This window comes from Heteronotia binoei, chromosome 21, assembly GCF_032191835.1.
Source record: "Heteronotia binoei isolate CCM8104 ecotype False Entrance Well chromosome 21, APGP_CSIRO_Hbin_v1, whole genome shotgun sequence".
Classification (NCBI taxonomy): domain Eukaryota; kingdom Metazoa; phylum Chordata; class Lepidosauria; order Squamata; family Gekkonidae; genus Heteronotia; species Heteronotia binoei.
Window position 1 is genome coordinate 183,554,563 of NC_083243.1, and position 18,913 is coordinate 183,573,475.

At 42.2% G+C, this 18,913-nt stretch overlaps 1 protein-coding gene across 1 annotated transcript in view; it reads right to left on the reverse strand.

The window, feature by feature from the left end:
• Positions 1 to 18,913, reverse strand: part of CNTNAP5 (contactin associated protein family member 5) — a 705,383-nt gene that overhangs the window by 314,886 nt on the left and 371,584 nt on the right. The window contains exon 10 of the mRNA XM_060261906.1: positions 5,358 to 5,529. Within this exon, the coding sequence (XP_060117889.1) occupies positions 5,358 to 5,529 (172 nt within the window). The remainder of the gene's footprint in view (positions 1 to 5,357; positions 5,530 to 18,913) is intronic.

Genomic DNA, 18,913 nt, shown 5'->3' on the forward strand with positions numbered 1-18,913 from the left:
GTAAAAATTTCATTGCCCTTACTGAGGTTTTTGGTAGAAAATAAAAGAGATAAGCCTTTACACTGAAAAACTGGACCATTCCATGTATCTGGTCTACCAGCCTACGAGTAACAGAGCTAAGTTTACTTCGGACGACTTTCAATACTTTCACTAGCATTTTCAGAGGAGTGGACACATGGAGAATATTTTTCAGAGAAGCTAATGTAACACGTGAATTTCGAAACATGTAGATGTGAAGTACGGAAAATGAAGTCAGAAGGTGAGTTTTCTCATTACACTAATTACCATTTTTCGGTCCATTAGATGCTCTGGACCATTAGACGCAGGTGCCTGGCTGGGAGACAAGCGGCGAGATCGCTCCCTCCGCCCCCACCGCAAACCCAGCACTTCGCAGGGAGCGATCTCGCCGCTTGTTTCCCAGCCAGGCACGCAGGCGCGGGGGAAGCAAGCCGGCGCCTGCGTGCCTGGCTGGGAGACAAGCGGCGAGATCGCTCCCTGCGAAGTGCTAGGTTTGCGATGGGGGCGGAAGGAGCGATCTCACCGCTTGTCTCCCAGCCAGGCACGCAGGCGCGGGGGAAGCACACCGCCCCCTCCACAGCTGGCACTCGCGAACCGCTGGGTTTGCGGAGGGGGGGGTGCTTCCTCCGTGCCTGTCTGCCTGGCTTCAGCTGATGCTTACAGCAAGCGCCAGGATCGCTCCCTTCACCCTCCGATCCCAGCGCTTGCTTTAAGCATCAGCTGAAGGCAGGCAGACAGGCACAGAGGAAGCACCCGCCCCCTCCGTAAACCCAGCGCTTCGCGAGCACCGGCTGTGGAGGGGGCGGCATGCTTTCTCCGTGCCTGCCTGGGATCGGAGGGTGGAGGGAGCGATCCTGGCGCTTGCTGTAAGCGTCAGAGCTGGAGACAGGCAGGCAGGCGCGGGGGAAGCGCCAGGATCAGAGGCGGAGGCACAGGAACCCGGAGGAAGGTACGTACCTTCGCTCCATAAGACGCACACACTTTTCCCCCCACTTTTTTTTTTTGGGGGGGGGGAAGTGCGTCTTATGGTGCGAAAAAATACGGTATATGAGTGAATTAGGTATGACACTTATGTGGAAACTTCTTGTACACTCTTAGTTTAGCGTTCTGATGTAAAATCGGAAGTACAGGAATCTACAATATTTTGTCATAGTCTTTACATGCCAGTTCCTTGGGTAGACAGCAGTCATCTGTTTTAATCCCACAATCCAAATCACAGCAGCTCAAACTCTGAAGAAGGGTGAACAGCCAGAGAATTTGCCTCTGGATAGCTGAAATTAGCTTGATGCAACCTCAGAGCAATGTTACCTGGCTGGCAGAATACCTAACAACCAATTTTAATAGTCTGTGTTGGAGGTGAATGGGTGCTATAAAACATGACGGGCTTCTTCAGCAATTATCTGAAGACACCTTCACATGTAATATGCTGTAATTAAAACAAAACAAGAGACAAGCATCTGACTTTCAAAATGTGTGCATTGGATAAATGTTGGGTAATCTAGGCTTCATGAATACCTGAGGAAGTGCGTGTAGGATCCAGGGCTTTTTTTTTTTTTCTTTTAAAGCAGAAATGCACAGGAACACAGTTCTGGCTGGCTTGGTATCAGGGGTGTGGCCTAACATGCAAATGAGTTCCTGCTGGGCTTTTTCTAAAAAAAGCCCTTCATTCGTCCACTGTCGAATTCTGTGTACCCGTTACCTATTTTGCACAGAGCTGTAATGAAAACTCTGTCCTGCAAATGAATGTAGAATACAGACAGCCAAAAGAGAACCGACATGCATGCAGCGATGAATGTGCAGAAGTTGGCGACAGAGACACAAAGCATAATATCCCTCCTGAACGCCATGTCATTCACTATGCAAAATCTATGAAGCTATGACTGGCTAGGTTCATTACCGTACATACTTAGAAGACAGATGTTTGTCTTCTTGAATGTGTGAAAACAGCCTGGATTCAGAAATAAGTTGAATGTTACATATTCTGTTCTCCTGCAGTAATGTACAATGTGGAATTCAGGTTTTATGTAAGCATGTGGTCATCCGGGGTTCACCTGGATTTTAACTTTCTTTTGTAAGCTGCACAGTTTCTGTGTAACCAGCACAAACCTCTTACAAGGCAACCTGGGAACTATAGCTTTGAGCTGAGGTACTTTGACTCGTGAAGAGATGGGTCAGATAGCTGGGAACTTTCCCCTGGAGATTAGCACTTGGTATGAAGTTAGTTTAATTGAATTAACAGCCCATTTTAGCTCTTTAATAAAGCTGTGGCCTAGTTAATTGTCATTACTTTCTTTTGTATTCCTTCTGGGATATGGGGACAATGGCCATTCGGAAACCAAACCTTATCATGCTCTCATCTCCCGGCAAACCCATGCAATCCATCCACAAACTGAGACGTTAACTGGGGATTTAAAGTTCCAATGTTACACATTGCAACAGAAACAATCAGTTGCCAAAATCTGAATGTTAAGAGAAATATCTCCACATGCCTATGACACATAACTTTATGAGCCAAATTCTCATGTGTAAATTCAAGATGCGAGTATTCTTTTTATATTCCAGAAAAAAGGTTTCAAGTGGAATATAGGTACATTTCTTGGGGATAGTGTAGATTTGAAAGTAAGTCCATTAAAAAAAAAACTAAGAACATAAGAACATAAGAGAAGCCATGTTAGATCAGGCCAATGGCCCATCCAGTCCAACACTCTGTGTCACATAAGAACAGAAGAGAAGCCATGTTGGATCAGGCCAATGGCCCATCCAGTCCAACACTCTGTGTCACATAAGAACATAAGAGAAGCCATGTTAGATCAGGCCAATGGCCCCTCCAGTCCAACACTCTGTGTCACATAAGAACATAAGAGAAGCCATGCTGGATCAGGCCAGTGGCCCCTCCAGTCCAACACTCTGTGTCACATAAGAACAGAAGAGAAGCCATGTTGGATCAGGCCAATGGCCCATCCAGTCCAACACTCTGTGTCACAAAAGAACATAAGAGAAGCCATGTTGGATCAGGCCAATGGCCCCTCCAGTCCAACACTCTGTGTCACATAAGAACATAAGAGAAGCCATGTTAGATCAGGCCAATGGCCCATCCAGTCCAACATGGCTTCTCTTTTCCCTAGTCCATCAGCACACACTTTCCTCTGTGGCCCTAAAGAAAATAAGAATTGAGCTTCATAAAGCCACTGGACCAGAACAGATTTGGCCATTAAAATGGCCCGGGAAGAAACCTAGCCTAACTAACTAACTCCCAAAAGCAGAGCCAGGGGTTAAATATAAATTTAACCGAGGGTGTGATCACACAAGAAATTTGAGCCACCCTAGCCGCCCCCTGCCCCGGATATAATGTGCATGTTCACGGGCGCACATCTGCCCCCAGTGTCCCACTTATCCTTACCTCATCATGGGACAGGCTGGGACTAGAACAAATAGCTACCAGGTGCTTCCAGGTAGCAAATTCTTGAAGCACATGCATGACGCATTATCCAGCTGTCTGAACAGCTGGGGTGTACCATGCAAACACCCCACACACGCAGAAGCAGGGTGACTGCTCCTCAAAGTGTGTGAACAGCCTGCGCCTATTGCGGGTGCAGTGTGATTGTCCCAGAGTGTCTCTTCCTAGAGCGGCTTTTTCAGAGTGGAGAGTCCGCCAGAGCAAATTCAGAGTGTGATTGCACCCTGAGTAAGATATATTACAGGCGGAATATAAGGCACGTAGCACGTGGGTCAATCATGCTCTGCAGCTAGTGATAAGGCTGCAGCAAGTGATAAGGCTTTTGCACCAAGCAGACATTTAACTCTTTCCTTCAATTAAAAACAGTAACAAAAATACACAGCTGGAGATGTCACAAAAATGCTTCTTACAGGAGGGGGGAAGGAGATGGGAGTGCCAGGATGGAACCATTGGTGTCCTCAGCTGAGTGCCTGGCAGAACATCTCTACCTTGCAGGCCCTATGGAACTGTATGAAGTCTTGCAGGGCCTAGATGTTACTTAGCAGAGAGTTCTACCACATTGGAGCCAGGGCAGAAAAGTCCCTGGCTCTGGTTGAGGACAGCCAGCTGTCTCTCGAGCTGGGGAGCACCAAGAGATTTTGATCTGCAGAGCACAACACTCTTCTGGGGGAATATCAGGAGAGGCAGTCCCAAAGGTATGCAGGTCCATAACCATTTAGGGCTTTAAAGGTCAATACCAAGACCTTGAACCTTCCCCAAATTCTGTAATTTTTTCTCGTATGGGGCATTTTACTGCTCCTACATAATAAAAAATGCTAGGGTACACACCACTGTAATAATATAACAGGGAATACAGTGTAACAAACAGTGCAAAACCAACAAGACTACATGAATTACGTACAATAAAGATTATTACAACCTTGGATATTGTAATGCATATTTTTATCTTTCCAATCAACGATTAAAATGACAGCAAAAACCACCAGCTGATACACTACAGACCAAGGTAATCTGATGTGGCTGAGGCACAGGTAGAGAAATTCACAAACTGTACTCATGATCCCAATTTCCAGTTCCAAAAAGTCCAAATAATTCCAATGGAACTGCACTGAGGAATCAGTGATGTCCAATATGGTAGCAAGTGACAGAATCTATCTGGACTTTAGCCATGTTTCTTACATTTTCTTCCTGGTCATGCTTGTTTCCTGTGTTCAGTTGGAACCAAAGTCCTGATTTTTTTTTTTTTCAAACAGCAGCCACTGTTCTGGCATTCATCAAAGGCCCTTTTGCTTTGAGCTTTCACTAACTGGAATCTGGGACTGTGGGGACAGTTTTGTGAGTTTCTCCACCTGTATTTTAGCCGCATCAGATTAGCTTGGTTTCCAGTGTATCAGCTGGTGGTTTTGCCGTCAGTTTAATTAATTGTTGATTGAAAATATAAAAGAATATTCAAGGTTGTAATAATCTTTAGGGTACACACCACAGCATGCAATTCCTAAATGATCAATTAAAATTAAACAGCGAGTGCAATAAGGAGATGGCATCATTTGATGATTTAAACAGTGCCTCCCTTACTTTGCTTTCCTTTTAAAACTTCAAAGCAATCAAATATTGTTTCTGAGTAAAATTTAATCCTTACATCAATCTGCAGCTTGATTTAAATTGCATACTCCATTTCTCACAGTCTGACACGTAGAGAGAGAAAGCCTCATGCAATTTCCCAATTCCTACATGTTCACAGCAATGACTCCCATGAACCAACCCTATTATACCTAATATCAATAACCCTGGTAGGTTGGAATTTGCACTTATAGCAAATTACTTAGAAGTTGCTTAGCTGAAAAAGAAAAGAAAACTTAAGAAAAGGAGAAGGAATAATTACCTGTCTTTGATGCCACAGAGATCAATGCGCAAATTGCTGTAATTCCCCAGGGAACCTTGCTGAACTAAAATGAGGTCCTTAGGCTGGTTATCAATAAAGATGAGCCTCATACAGCCTTGAAAAGCTGTAATGGGATTTAAACATTTTAAATCGGTGGAATTGTCAGGGCACCCTGTGGGATAAAGAAGGGAGAAAAGAGTATAGATGAAGAATACTTAAATGATAATTCATTTCCTTGGGGACACACAGATGGAAAGTCTAATTATTCCTAGTGTTTTCATTGCTTGCTCAATGGAAGCATCAAAGTTACAAATTCTTCATTTATTTATTTTTGGTAAGAAAAAGCAGCCAGGCAATAATGTTGATAGAATACAGCCTCTTGGAGATGTGAAGGTTTGGGGAGGGGGGGGGGGGGTTGGGGGGAGGGGGGGGGTTACCTTCTTTGAAAGAAGATGCAATCCAGATCTATTAAAAGTATCAATGGAATGTGGACTGGACCTGAAGGGGACCACTCAGCTGCACAAGCTCTGTCAAAATGTACAGAAGCCCGGGTCTTCCCTGGCAACCGGTTGTGTGCCTTTGAGGCTGCTGCTCACCTAAGAAATGCAGCAATGGTGGAGTGCAGAAGATATCAAGCCAATGCTTCAAAAGTGATTGTTAGTTCCCCCAGAACAAAGCTTATTTATCAGGTTGTATACCTCCTGTAATATATCTGTCTAAGTCACATTCATGTCAATCATGCTCTGCAGCTAGTGATAAGGCTGCAGCAAGTGATACGGCTTTTGCACCGAGCAGACATTTAACTCTTTCCTTCAAACCCAAAATGAAATGTCATCTCCGTCGTTCATACGTGACCTACATCTTTATGATCAAAGTCCTCCATTCCCACGTCATAACTACTTGTATCAGAGCAGCCACATTCATAACGACATCTATAGTGTTGATGCACACACAAAACTATCCTGTCTTCATCTCATTGACAAGGATGGAAAAGTACAACAAAATCTATATCAGTGCTGTGTACTCCTGAAATATGAAACAAACAGCACACCAGTGTGATCAGGAACTACATTAATGAAAGAGAACTGAGAGCTGTTAAAGACAGCTGCCTGTGTGTGATGGCTACTAGTTTTTAATCCATTCACAACACACAGTGGTAAAGAAAGAACAAGCAACAGACAGAGGCCGTTTTCCCACTGAGCTTACCTCGGAGCGACGTCCCTCTTCACTGCACAGCGTCTGCGCAGATTTCCCACCAACTGCTCCGAGGCTGCTCCGAGGAACCAGGAAATTCCCGACCTTTTGCGTCGCAAATGGAAACCGCTAAAAACCAGTTTACGTTAGCGACGCAAAAGCCACAACTCTACTTGGTTCCTCGGAGCAGCCTCGGAGCAGTTGGTGGGAAATCCGCGCAGACGCTGCGTGGTGAAGAGGGACGTCGCTCCGAGGTAAGCTCAGTGGAAAAACGGCCTAATACTCTGTGCCTACTGATTTTAATGGATTCGGAAGGGTGTAACTGTGCTTAGTGTAAATGATCACCCTATCATATCTTCATCCCATCATCCCTGCATGGAACTTTGGATTGCGTATATGGCTCTCTTATCCCCATTTTTATCCTCACAATTCACATGAAGTAGGCTAGCCAGGTCTCCCCAGTCATAGTCTAACCACTGCACAGCACTGCCAGTCACAAACTAATATATTTTGAACCGTTCACAGGAAATGTCAATGAGCCATGGGCAACAGTGGGCTTGGTGAGTTACAGTATACGAGACATCTCTAGTCTACACTCCATAGTTCTTTATAAGGCACGCTGAAAAAGGAACAGCTTTCAAGCATCTCTATATCTAACAAAGTCAACAGCAATACAGTGATGGCAGGCAGATGTTCAGGTATGCTGCCAAGGTATGTCTTAGAAACCCTTTGCCACCTTTTTTCAATATGGCATTTTGATTGCGCTGAGCTCTGTGCCTGCTTGCAGGGGTTATGTCAGCGTCTGGGCTAAAGTACCATTATGTTTAGGGACAATCGTACAGGGGAAATGAAAATGTCACCCATAGCATTACACAACCTGAATATAACTAAGGAACACAGAAGAAGCTCACTGAAATATCAGAGGTGTAAAGATCAAAGGGAAATGAAGTCTTTAATGCCTCTGTATCCTGCAAGAAGGTAACAGCAATATCGCCGCATTTCAAAAAGAGCCACTAGAGCAAAACATTATTAAATAGGGGCAAACTGTTCTTCCAGTCATCCAAGCAGATAGCCCAAAGATAGGATTCAAAGATATTAATAGATTGTTACTATGAAAAAGGACAGAATTCTTCTGAGAAACACCACACACCTACAAGAAATGCACTTTTAAGCTTCCAAAGATTTCTGGGACATCCCCTCAAGCCAGTAGAGGTGCCTACATTGTCTGTATGAAATACCCCACCGCCCAGCCGCCTATTATACTGACTTATAGGCTTTTATAGGCCTTTGGAGCTCGCTCTGGGAGCTCAGTCAAGTCAGGCTGCCCAACTTGACTGAGCTTCCAGAGTGAGCAAGAAAGTCACTGAAGGCTTTATAAGCCTTACATGCCCTTATATAGGCAGGCCCCACCTTCAAAGCTCACTCGAGTCAGGCTGACCCACTCAACTAAGCTCCAAGAATAAGTTCCAAAGGCCTTCAAAGCTCACTCTTGGAGCTCAGTAGGGTTGTCAATCCCCAGGTGGGGGCAGGGGATCCCCCGGTTTGGAGCCCCCCCCCACTTCAGGGTCGTCAGAAAGTGGGGGGAGGGGAGGGAAATGTCTGCTGGGAACTCTATTATTCCCTATGGAGATTTATTCCCATAGAAAATCATGGAGAATTGATCCGCGGGTATCTGGGGCTCTGGGGGGTTGTTTTTTGGGGTAGAGGCACCAAATTTTCAATATAGCATCTAGTGCCTCTCCCCAAAATACCTCTAAAGTTTCAAAAAGATTGGACCAGGGGGTCCAATTCTATGAGCCCCCAAAGAAGGTGCCCCTATCCTTCATCATTTCCTATGGAAGGAAGGAATTGAAAAGGTGTGCCGTCCCTTTAAATGTGATGGCCGGAACTCCCTTTGGAGTTCAATTATGCTTGTCACAGCCTTGATCTTGGCTCCACCCCTAATGTCTCCTGGCTCCACCCCCAAAGTCCCCAGATATTTTTTGAATTGGACTTGGCAACCCTAGAGCTCAGTCAGGCTGGCCTGACCTGGAGGTGGGCTCCACAGGCATTTGAAGGCCTTCAGAACTCACTTGGGATGGGCCATGTGATGGGCTCAGATGGCATTTAAATGCCTTTTGGAGCTGACTTCCAGTCAGGCTCAGAAGGTAAATGCCTCCAGAGCCCACACAAACCCTCCTCAAATTTCGTGAACCTCCATGGAGGTTCAGGGAGAGTTTGTTGGAGGCATGTTCTCCCTAACCCCTGGTTCAGGAAAAACAAATCGGCCAAATTTGTGCTCAAATTGGGGTTCATTTGTGGGTTTGTGCCCATCCCTATTTGAAAATCCAAACCCTTGGGAGTTCAAAATTCAGCAAATGAAAGAACTTATATTATTACATTTTAAGGCCATAAACTACTTAACAGGTTGCATTTAAATGAATGACAGGGTGAGTGTGATTCTTAAATCTTATTTTTGGCATAAGAACATCTCTGCTGATACACTGCCTCATCTGCACAAGAAATATACAACTGGATCCTAGAGAGACAAATGTTATTTGAAAACACAGAAGTGGGTGTCAGGCTCATGCCTGCAGAGAGTATTAAACGGGGAGCTGGGTAATGTCGGATTTAGCTTGTGTGCCACCATTGAGAATTAGACAAAGGAAGGATTGTAGGATGACCAGTCTGACCTTTTGAGTATTAAAAGAGCAGATCAGATCATCACAAATGTCACTGTAAAAGTCTGCATGACTAATATTGTGAACCCCCTATAGCCTCAGCTTTTTGTTGTCCTGCGCCTCACATCTGCCTTGCTTTTCCCTCTCTTATCCCTTAACTCACAAAGCCTGAAATTGTTGCCTGCATCCCTGCCTCAAAATCAACAGCTCAATAGTATATGAAAATGTGTGAGGTTAAACATCTGTATAAGCCCCCTTCTTTTTAGAATGAGATACCCTCCAATTCCTCAGAAACACTTTATTTTTTTCTCCTAGGCTGGAAAATGCTCCAGTCCATTCCTTCCCTATTTAACACCATCTGATTGGAGACATCTGCAGTATCCAAAGCATTTTTTGCTTCTGTCTTACACCAGAGGAAACAGAATTCTTGGGGAAACAGAATTTAATTGATACAGCATGAAAAACCTGCACGTAGTCCTTAGCCTCCACTTTTGCTGCACCTATTACTATAATCTTTTTGCGTTAACCAAATTTATTAAGTTTTTGCAATACATTGAAATGTATTTCAAATAAGAAAAAAAAGCAGGGAAAAAAGAGCAATATTTCAATCCTTATCAATACATTACACATTTTCTTTTCTTTTTTCTCACTTCCCCCACCTCTTTTCTTTGACCTCCGTCGGTGCTTCAAGCTAGTGAGAAAAAACAATTAAGGTACCATCCGTTTTAGAATCTTGCACTATAAAACTTACATAAAATCTAATAACATCTCTATATCTCTATTTATAATTCGGTCTTCTAACTTTCCTTCAGGACATTGTTAGCACATCCTGAACTTATTTATCTCATTATACTAAATCATATCACCTTAACCTTTAAGTTCACCTATAGTATTACACTTATCTTTCATCTATTATCACACCAATTATAGCTATTTAATTCTTTTTAAGTATTACACTTATCTTTCATCAATCTATTATCACATCAATTATAACTGTTTGTCATAATTATCACTATATTTTCTAACTACTAATAAAAAGTGCTATTGTATATTGATTCAAAAAATTCTTTCTAATCATCTGTCTCCCCCATTTCCCCCAATTTCAGGTTATACTTTCAAAAACCACCAAATGTCTCTTAACTCTCCGTTGTTTTTCAATATAGTCCTGAAACTTCTTCCATTCATCTTTAAATTTTTCTGCATCACTGTCTTTCAAGATTCTAGTAAATCTATCCATTTCACTCCAATGTAAAGTTTTTAAAATCCAGTCCCATTTATCTGGTATTTCAGCTTGCTTCCACTTTTGTGCAACCAATGTTCTTGCCGCTGACAACATATACCTGTCACGACCCGGACCTTCAGGTAGAGACGGGCGGCTGCTGTTGCCCTGGCAATCGGCCAGGACGCTGGCAGCCGGCTACGGTGCTTTCAAGGAGCAGCACAAGCGTTATCTAGCAGTCCTAATTAGTCCCTACCATAAATCATTTCAGCCGAAGGGAGAAGCAGGGCGCGTCGTCACAGGAATGCAGTGGGTCAAAAGCCAGAGGAAGCAAGCCGAATATATTCAAAGTACCTAAGCCAGTCCACAGAGCAAAAGCAGAGTCCAGTTCCAAGTCCAAGATTCAAGCCGGGTCAGGAGCAAACGGGTTCTCTCAGCAGGCAAGAGGGTGCAGGGCGTGGTCACGTCTGAGGAGGATCGTTCGTTGCCAGCACAGTTTGCCCTAAGGCCAGGACTACAGATATACTGTGCTGGCTTGTTAACTCGTTAGTACTCCGGGCTTAGATCTCTCCTCCCACGCATGCATGCTTCTTTCCGTCTGTCTTTGAACTCCTGCCGTCTCCTTTCACGGAGCCGGCTCACAGGTGGCGGGGATTCAGGAGGTGATGCACTAGGGCCCGGTGTGGCCTGATCAGTTTCAGGAGGGGATGAAATAGGGCCTGGTGTGGCCTGATCAGTTTCAGGTGGCTCCTGCTCTGGGTTAGCAAGGGCTGGGTCTGGTGCAGGCATGACAATACCACACCAAAGTCCTGTCTTGCGTTGGAAAACTTTCCATTTGTAATCCTACCAGAAAGGTATCTGGTACCCTTTTAACTGCATATCCCAAAATCTTCAACATCTCTTGTTGAATCATTTGCCAAAATTGTCTTGCTTTTTCACATGTCCACCACATATGGTAAAAAGAGCCTTCGTGCTTTTTACATTTCCAACACCAATCAGATGCCTGCTTGTTCATTTTTGCTAACTTCTTAGGTGTCATATACCACCTGTATTGCATTTTCAAACAGTTTTCTTTTATATTATTACATGTCAATATTTTCATAGAGTTCTTCCATTGGTGTTCCCATGTCTCCATTGAAATTTCTTTATTCATATGTATTGCCCATTTAATCATTTGAGATATTACTACTTTGTCTTCTGTAGACCATTTCAATAACAATTTATACATCTTTGCAATCAACTTTTCATCTTCCCCTAATAGCACTTTTTCCATTTCTGTCTGATCTTGCCTTATACCTGTAGTCCTGATATCTTTATCCATTAAACTTTTAATTTGTAGCATCTGGAACCAATTAATTTTGTCTTGCAGTTCTTCCTCCGCTTTTAATTCTACTTTGCTACCCTTAATTTTTATCAATTGTTTGCATGTAACCCATTTGTCTTCCTGTGAGTCAGAAATCCATTTTATAACTTCCATTGGTACAATCCACAGTGGTTTCCTCTCATCATAATATTTAAAATATTTTTTCCCAAGTATTCAACAAATTTCTTATAAAATGATGCCGGAAGAAACCATCCATCTTCTCCTTCCCTTAATACAAATATGCATGCCAACCAAATAGATTTCCATGACCTTCTAACACCAATAACTTCTGGTTGGATCAGGTTATTCAGTCCTTGAGCCATACTAAACATACTGCTTCATGATATAATTTAAGATCCAGCAGTTGAAAACCTCCTCGTTCTTTCGCATCAATTAGTATTTTCCTTTTGATTCTTGGTTTTTTTTCCCCCACCCCTACAAATTCAGAAATCTTTTTTTTGCCATCTATTGAATTGTTTAACATCTTTCACAATTGGAATTGTTTGGAAGAGGAACAACATTCTTGGTAAGACATTCATTTTCACGGCAGCTATCCTGCCCAAAAGAGACAAGTTCAGTTTTTTCCATTTCAACATATCGGCTTCAATTTTACGCCAAAGTTTATCATAGTTATTTTTAAACAGATCTATATTTTTCATTGTGATCTCTACACCCAAATATCTTACTTTCAAGGTGACTTCACATCCAGTTGCATTTTGAAGTTCTTTCTGTTTGCACAATAATAAATTTTTACTTAAAATTTGCAATTTTTCTTTATTTATGTAAAACCTAGCAAGGTCATCATATTCTCTAATTTTTTCCAATAACAATGTTAATACTTGTATTGGATTTTCAGTAATAAACATCACATCATCTGCAAAGGCTCTATATTTATAAGTCCATCCTTTCAATTTTAGCTCCTCTATTTCCTTATCTTTTGTTACTTGCAACAACAAAATCTCTAATCATTATAAATAGCAATGGGGATAGAGGGAAACCTTGTCTTGATAACCATTTGCTCTGTTAAATCTGAATTAACACATAGCTTAGCTCGCTGTTCAGTATATATCACCTTCACCATTCTTATAAAGTCTTTTCCCAACTCTACATTTTCCATCATAGCAATCAAAAAGTCCCAATTAAGATTGTCAAAGGCTTTCTCCGCATCAGCAAAAAAGAGTGCCACTTCTTTTTCCAGATTTTTTTCATAATACTCTGTAGAGTATTATGTCCACCACTATTCTGATATTGTCTCTAATTTGCCTCTTCGGGAGAAAGCCTGCTTGCTTCTCACAGATAAACCTATGCAGGTATTGTTTTAGCCTTTCCGCCAAAATTTTTGCAAAGATTTTATAGTCATTGTTAAGCGATGAGATCGGCCTATAATTTTTCACATTTGTAGCATCTCTGTCTTCTTTTGGAAACAGTGAAATAACTGCTTCTTTCCAAGTATTTGGCACTTGCCCATTCAAACTGACTCTGTAAAATTGTAATTTCTCGCAAAATTTTCTTTTTCCCCGGTCTCTTTCTTAATTCAATTTCTTTTTTACTTATTTCCTTTTGTAAGTCCAATAATTGCTTTTCATTTGCCCTTCTGTCCTTATTATTCAATGTAATTAATGTTCCTCTCATCACAGCCTTATAAGCATCCCAAACTATTTGAAATTGTACGTCTTGGCTGTCATTTATTTGGAAAAAAGCTTTAGTTTCTTTTTCTAGAGATGCCACTACCTCCACTTTCTGTAATAAGTCATCATTTATCCTCCACCTCTTTTTTCCTCCCTTTAGCCAACCACATCAACGGGTTATGGTCTGCACCTATTTTCGGAAGAATCTCTTCTTTTTTTGTAATCAACACCAGCTCTTTTGTAGCCCATAACATATCAATCCTAGAAATGTTATTATGTCTGACTGAAAAAAAAGTATAGTCTCATACCCTGGGATTGAATTTTCTCCACACATCGTCTAAGCTCTCTTGTTTGATTAGTTCAAAAAATGCTTTAGGTAGTTTCCCATTTCCCCCCCCAGATCTATCTAAAAAGTTCTGGATAGTTCCATTAAAGTCACCCATAAGCATTATCTGATCGTATGTTACTTGATCCAGTTGTTTCATAATATCATTGAAAAAGTCACTCTTAGCCCCATTGGGAGCATAAAGTCCCAACAACAGAGTCTTTTTGCCATACATCAAAACTTCTACTGCCAAATATCTACCTTCATTATCTTTAAAAATCAGTTTTGGCTCCAGCTCCTTCTTTATGTAAAAAATCACTCCCTCTTTTTTTTCTTTAGCCAATGAACCAAATACTTACCCTAAAAATTTGTTATGTAAAAATTTGTAATCCAATAGTCTAATGTGTACTTATTGTAAAGAAATTATATTACATTTTTGTTTTGTAATCCAATGAAATGTCGCTCTTCATTTCTGCGGCAAATTTAGGCCATTAACATTCCAAGAAATTAATTTGTAATCCATAATGATTCTTCAATTAAGCTGTGTCCCCAAAATCCTTATTGTCCACCAAAAACCCTTCCATGCCTTGAATGTCTATTATAGAATACTTCAACCCTTTATACTCAAAAGTAAGTCTGGCTGGTAAAATCCATCTATATCTTGTACCTTTTGCCCTTAATTTATCCGTCAGAGGTTTAAATTGTCTTCTTTCACTGATGACCTTCCTTGGTAGTTCCTTCATTATTCTGACTCTGCTCTCCTCCACCACCAATTATTTTGCAAATTGTTGGCTCAAGAACCTTCCCACTATATCTCTAGTGGTAAATTTAATTACTGTGTCTCTTGGCAATTTACGCCTTCTGGCAAACTCTGAATTGACCCTGTACATGTAATCACATTGATCTTAAGTCTTCTCTGGATTTTCGCCTAAATATTCAGCAATAATAGTCATGATATATTTCTTTAAGTCCTCTTGATTGTTTTCTGGCACCCCCCTCAGACGTACAAAGTTCTCCATCAGCTTACAGTCTTGTAGTAGAACTTTTTCCTGAATCTTCTTTATTGTAACATCTTGATTTACAACTCTGTTTTCCACCTCTTATATCTTCCGTGTTGTTGCTTGTGACTCCTTCCTCAGATCTTCAATTTCTTTCTTGATCTCTTTCTTTACAGCTTCAGCACTGGGATTTATTTCTTTTGTTAGTTCCTTAGTTATCTCTTTTGTAATTTCTTTAGTCTCTTTAGTCAACTTTTTCTCACTTGTAGTTATCAAATCTTTCATTGCCTTTGTTAATCTGGCCTCCATAGCATCCAGCTGTTCTTGGGCAATCTTAGACATTTTGCCCTCTACTGAGCCAGCTCTTCCACGCGTTCTTAGTTCATATTTTGGATCAGACATCAAATGTCAGTGTTCTCATAGCATATAAGAGACCCCAAGTTGACCTCCCCAAGCTACAAACCGATAGCAGGGTTCAATAGATTAGAGCATTCCCTCTTCAGCAAGCCCAAAATCACTGTCCTCAGAGCTTCCTGGGCCAGAATATTAATATTTAAAGTTTTGTAAACATTCAAAATGGTGGCTGCAATTTTTTCAGGCCCCAACTCTATGATTTTTTGGGCTAGAGTAGGCCTGGAGGTCTAGGGTGTGTCCCTCTTCTCCCAGCGCTGTTTCCTGACTCTCTGGAAATGAAGTCCCATTCTCAATGGTTTCCAATCTCGTGATAGTTCGATCGTCACTTCCTGTTTCCCAGTTGCAAGCCGAGGTTGATGGGGGATTTTTTTGCAGAAGCCACAAAGGTAAACAAATCTTGGGTTGTTTTTTTTAATTTTACAGTGCCTATTAAAGTCCCAAAGCCACGATTTCACCCCCAGCCTCTGTAACACAGCTTTACTTCTTTGCAAATAGTTCCAAATCTTTGTTTCTTTAGTTTAAAAATGTTCTTTTAATCCCAGAATGAAAGATAAGAATTGTACCTTATCAAGTGTCCAAAACTTCCTTACACCGATCATGCCAATCTTCAGTAGTCTATAGTCCATAGAAAGTTGGGGTTGGGTGAACTTATGTCAACTTAATGACTCCAAAAAGCCTTTGTTGACTTTGGTATGCGATTTTTCATGGGAGATTCTTCAAAGCCAAAAAGGAGCCCCAGCAGGACTTCTTGCCAGCCAAAGTTAAACTCCTCAAAATCTTACTAGCATGTCTTGGACTCTTCCCATAACTGGGAGGGTAGGCAAAACGAAGGTGTTGGTTCACTCCACAAAAGGGGGATGTGTCAGTTCCTCATCTTTCCAACCCCAGAAGCCCCTATTTCTATAATCTTAACTGCATACTCTTGGAAGGTTTTGCCTGTTGTGGGGCTAGTAATGTAAATTGCTTCATGAAGTAGTCTGGCCCCATCTGGAACATTTAAACAGTCTCTCTGAAGATGAGATATTTCAGTCACAACCCACTCATAAACTTGGTGTTGTAATTATCACTATTAATTTCCCTTTCACAATGTTGCCTCATTCAGTCTGCTTATGGGACCCCCATTCATCAACTGCCCTTTCAAAGGCAGAGAAATAAACTGAGGGATCTTCCCCCGGAGTAAACTTTAGGGGCAACTTTTATTTCTCTGCCCTGCTGTGCTTTCAGGTGAAGGATCTCCAGCTCCTGCCGGTGCTTCTCATCCTGCAGCCTCTTCCCTTCCTAGCAGTCCTAGGCATGGGCTTCCTGTACTTCTTTCTGCTCCTGCACCTGCACTGTCTGAAGTTTAAGTTTTGCCTTATGCTTTCTGGCTAGCGCTCTTTCCTCTGCCTCTTGCTCCTCATGTCTGGCTTGCATCTAGAGTACCTACTTGCATCCTTCCTTGACCCATCTATCTGCTTGCAGCATCAGCTTCTCCAGCTCCGTCTACTTGAGCCTGATCTCTCCCAGCTAGTCCAGGCACCTCCTGGTGCTCCTGGTACCAGCTGGCATTGTGAATTTGCTAGTGGCTCACAAATATCAATCTGGAAGCCCTTTAACAATCCATACATAGATTCTCATTTTCTATCTCCCTCTTCTGGCACTCCACCATTCTTCCTGTTTCAACTTCATGAAGTTCACCTGCTCTGCTAGGTCCATGTTGGCTATTCTATGCACCCTACTCCATAGCATGAAAACAAAAATATATGTCTGCTGTCGGACAAAGATTTAGTGCAATCTGGTCCCACCTCTAATTAATCCAGGGTTGTTGGTTTTTTTTAACAGAGAGTTTTGATGAGAACCCTACTGTAACCTGCTTCAGCACATGCTCACTCCATGGTTGACCAATCAGATTAGTGCTAGAATGATTAAAGGGCTGGAGCACTTTCCCTATGAAGAAAGGCTGAAACGCTTGGGGCTCTTTAGCTTGGAGAAACGTCGACTGCGGGGTGACATGATAGAGGTTTACAAGATAATGCATGGGATGGAGAAAGTAGAGAAAGAAGTACTTTTCTCCCTTTCTCACAATACAAGAACTCGTGGGCATTCGATGAAATTGCTGAGCAGAAAGGTTAAAACGGATAAAAGGAAGTCCTTCTTCACCCAAAGGGTGATTAACATGTGGAATTCACTGCCACAGGAGGTGGTGGCGGCCACAAGCATAGCCACCTTCAAGAGGGGTTTAGATAAAAATATGGAGCACAGGTCCATCAGTGGCTATTAGCCACAGTGTATGTGTGTATATAAAAAATTTTTTGCCACTGTGTGACACAGAGTGTTGGACTTGATGGGCCGTTGGCCTGATCCAACAGGGCTTCTCTTATGTTCTTATGTGACACAGAGTGTTGGACTGGATGGGCCACTGGCCTGATCCAACAGGGCTTCTCTTATGTTCTTATGTGACACAGAGTGTTGGACTGGATGGGCCATTGGCCTGATCCAACATGGCTTCTCTTATGTTCTTATGTGACACAGAGTGTTGGATTGGATGGGCCACTGGCCTGATCCAACAGGGCTTCTCTTATGTTCTTATGTGACACAGAGTGTTGGACTTGATGGGCCGTTGGCCTGATTCAACATGGCTTCTCTTATGTTCTTATGTTCTTATGTGCTGTGTGGCAACCAAGGAGTGGGTGGTCAGGCAGCTTTTTTCATCATTTGTCTTCTGAGCATGTGCATTAAATGCTTGTGAGATAGGGCAGAATATAAATACAAAAAATAAATTAAATTAATTAAATTATGGGAAGCAGTGCTTCAAACTCCTGGCAGGATGGCAGTGGCTGGTGGCCAATGGAATCGCTGGAGGAGGTTGCTGGGATATGTAGTTCAGTGGGGAGGAGGGTTTTTGAAATTGCCTTGGAGGTTTTCTTAAGGAAAACACAGCCTTAAGAAGCTTCCATGAGAGACAGAGAGACAGAGGTTTGTAAACTGTGAATAATAAACAGGGAAATGGAGATTAATGACCCAGAGGTGATTATGTGCATATCCCTACCTGATCAAAAAGGGAGGGGGGCGGGAAACAGGAAGGTTTACGCTTCCCAACTGACTTCAGTTTGCAAGAAAGGAGTTCAGACATCCAGAAACACAGGATAAAAGTGCTGACATCCATAAGAACTGGACTTTCCCTGATGTCTAATAACTTTGCTTTGAAGGCAAGTCAGAACGGGGTGCCAATGACTGGGGAACAGGAGGCAGATGTCACCGTCTGATAGTGTACTTTGAATCCCTAAGGGAACAGCAGCTTTGGATCAAAGCGCTAATCTGACCATACCCCGTGAATGAAGAAACAGACTCGCAATCCTTCCCTGTTCCTTTATTCTTGGGAGTCAGGCAAGTCCCATGGCTGTCGCAAAATCTGCCAGACACAGTCAGTTGTCTGACATTCCATTCCCGTGTTCCTCACCTCCAACGAAACTACTACAAACTAGCACAAAGTTGATCGATCACAACTTTTCAATTTACGGCTATTATGCTCCAAGGATGTTCTGTGTTGCCCCTCCCCAGTTTAATAAATGCATAAAAGAATACACACGTTCTGTTCAAGCTTTGGAGGGGGAAAATAAAAGGTGGAAACACGTTGTCCTCTCTCCCTTTTCTAGGTATTTCCAAATGATTTTTTTTTTTTTAATTTAGAATAGCCAAGTTTTACGTTATGTTGTAATGAATTATAGTTCATCATTTCATTAGATGTCCAGGTTGGAACTTCTGTCCATTATCCC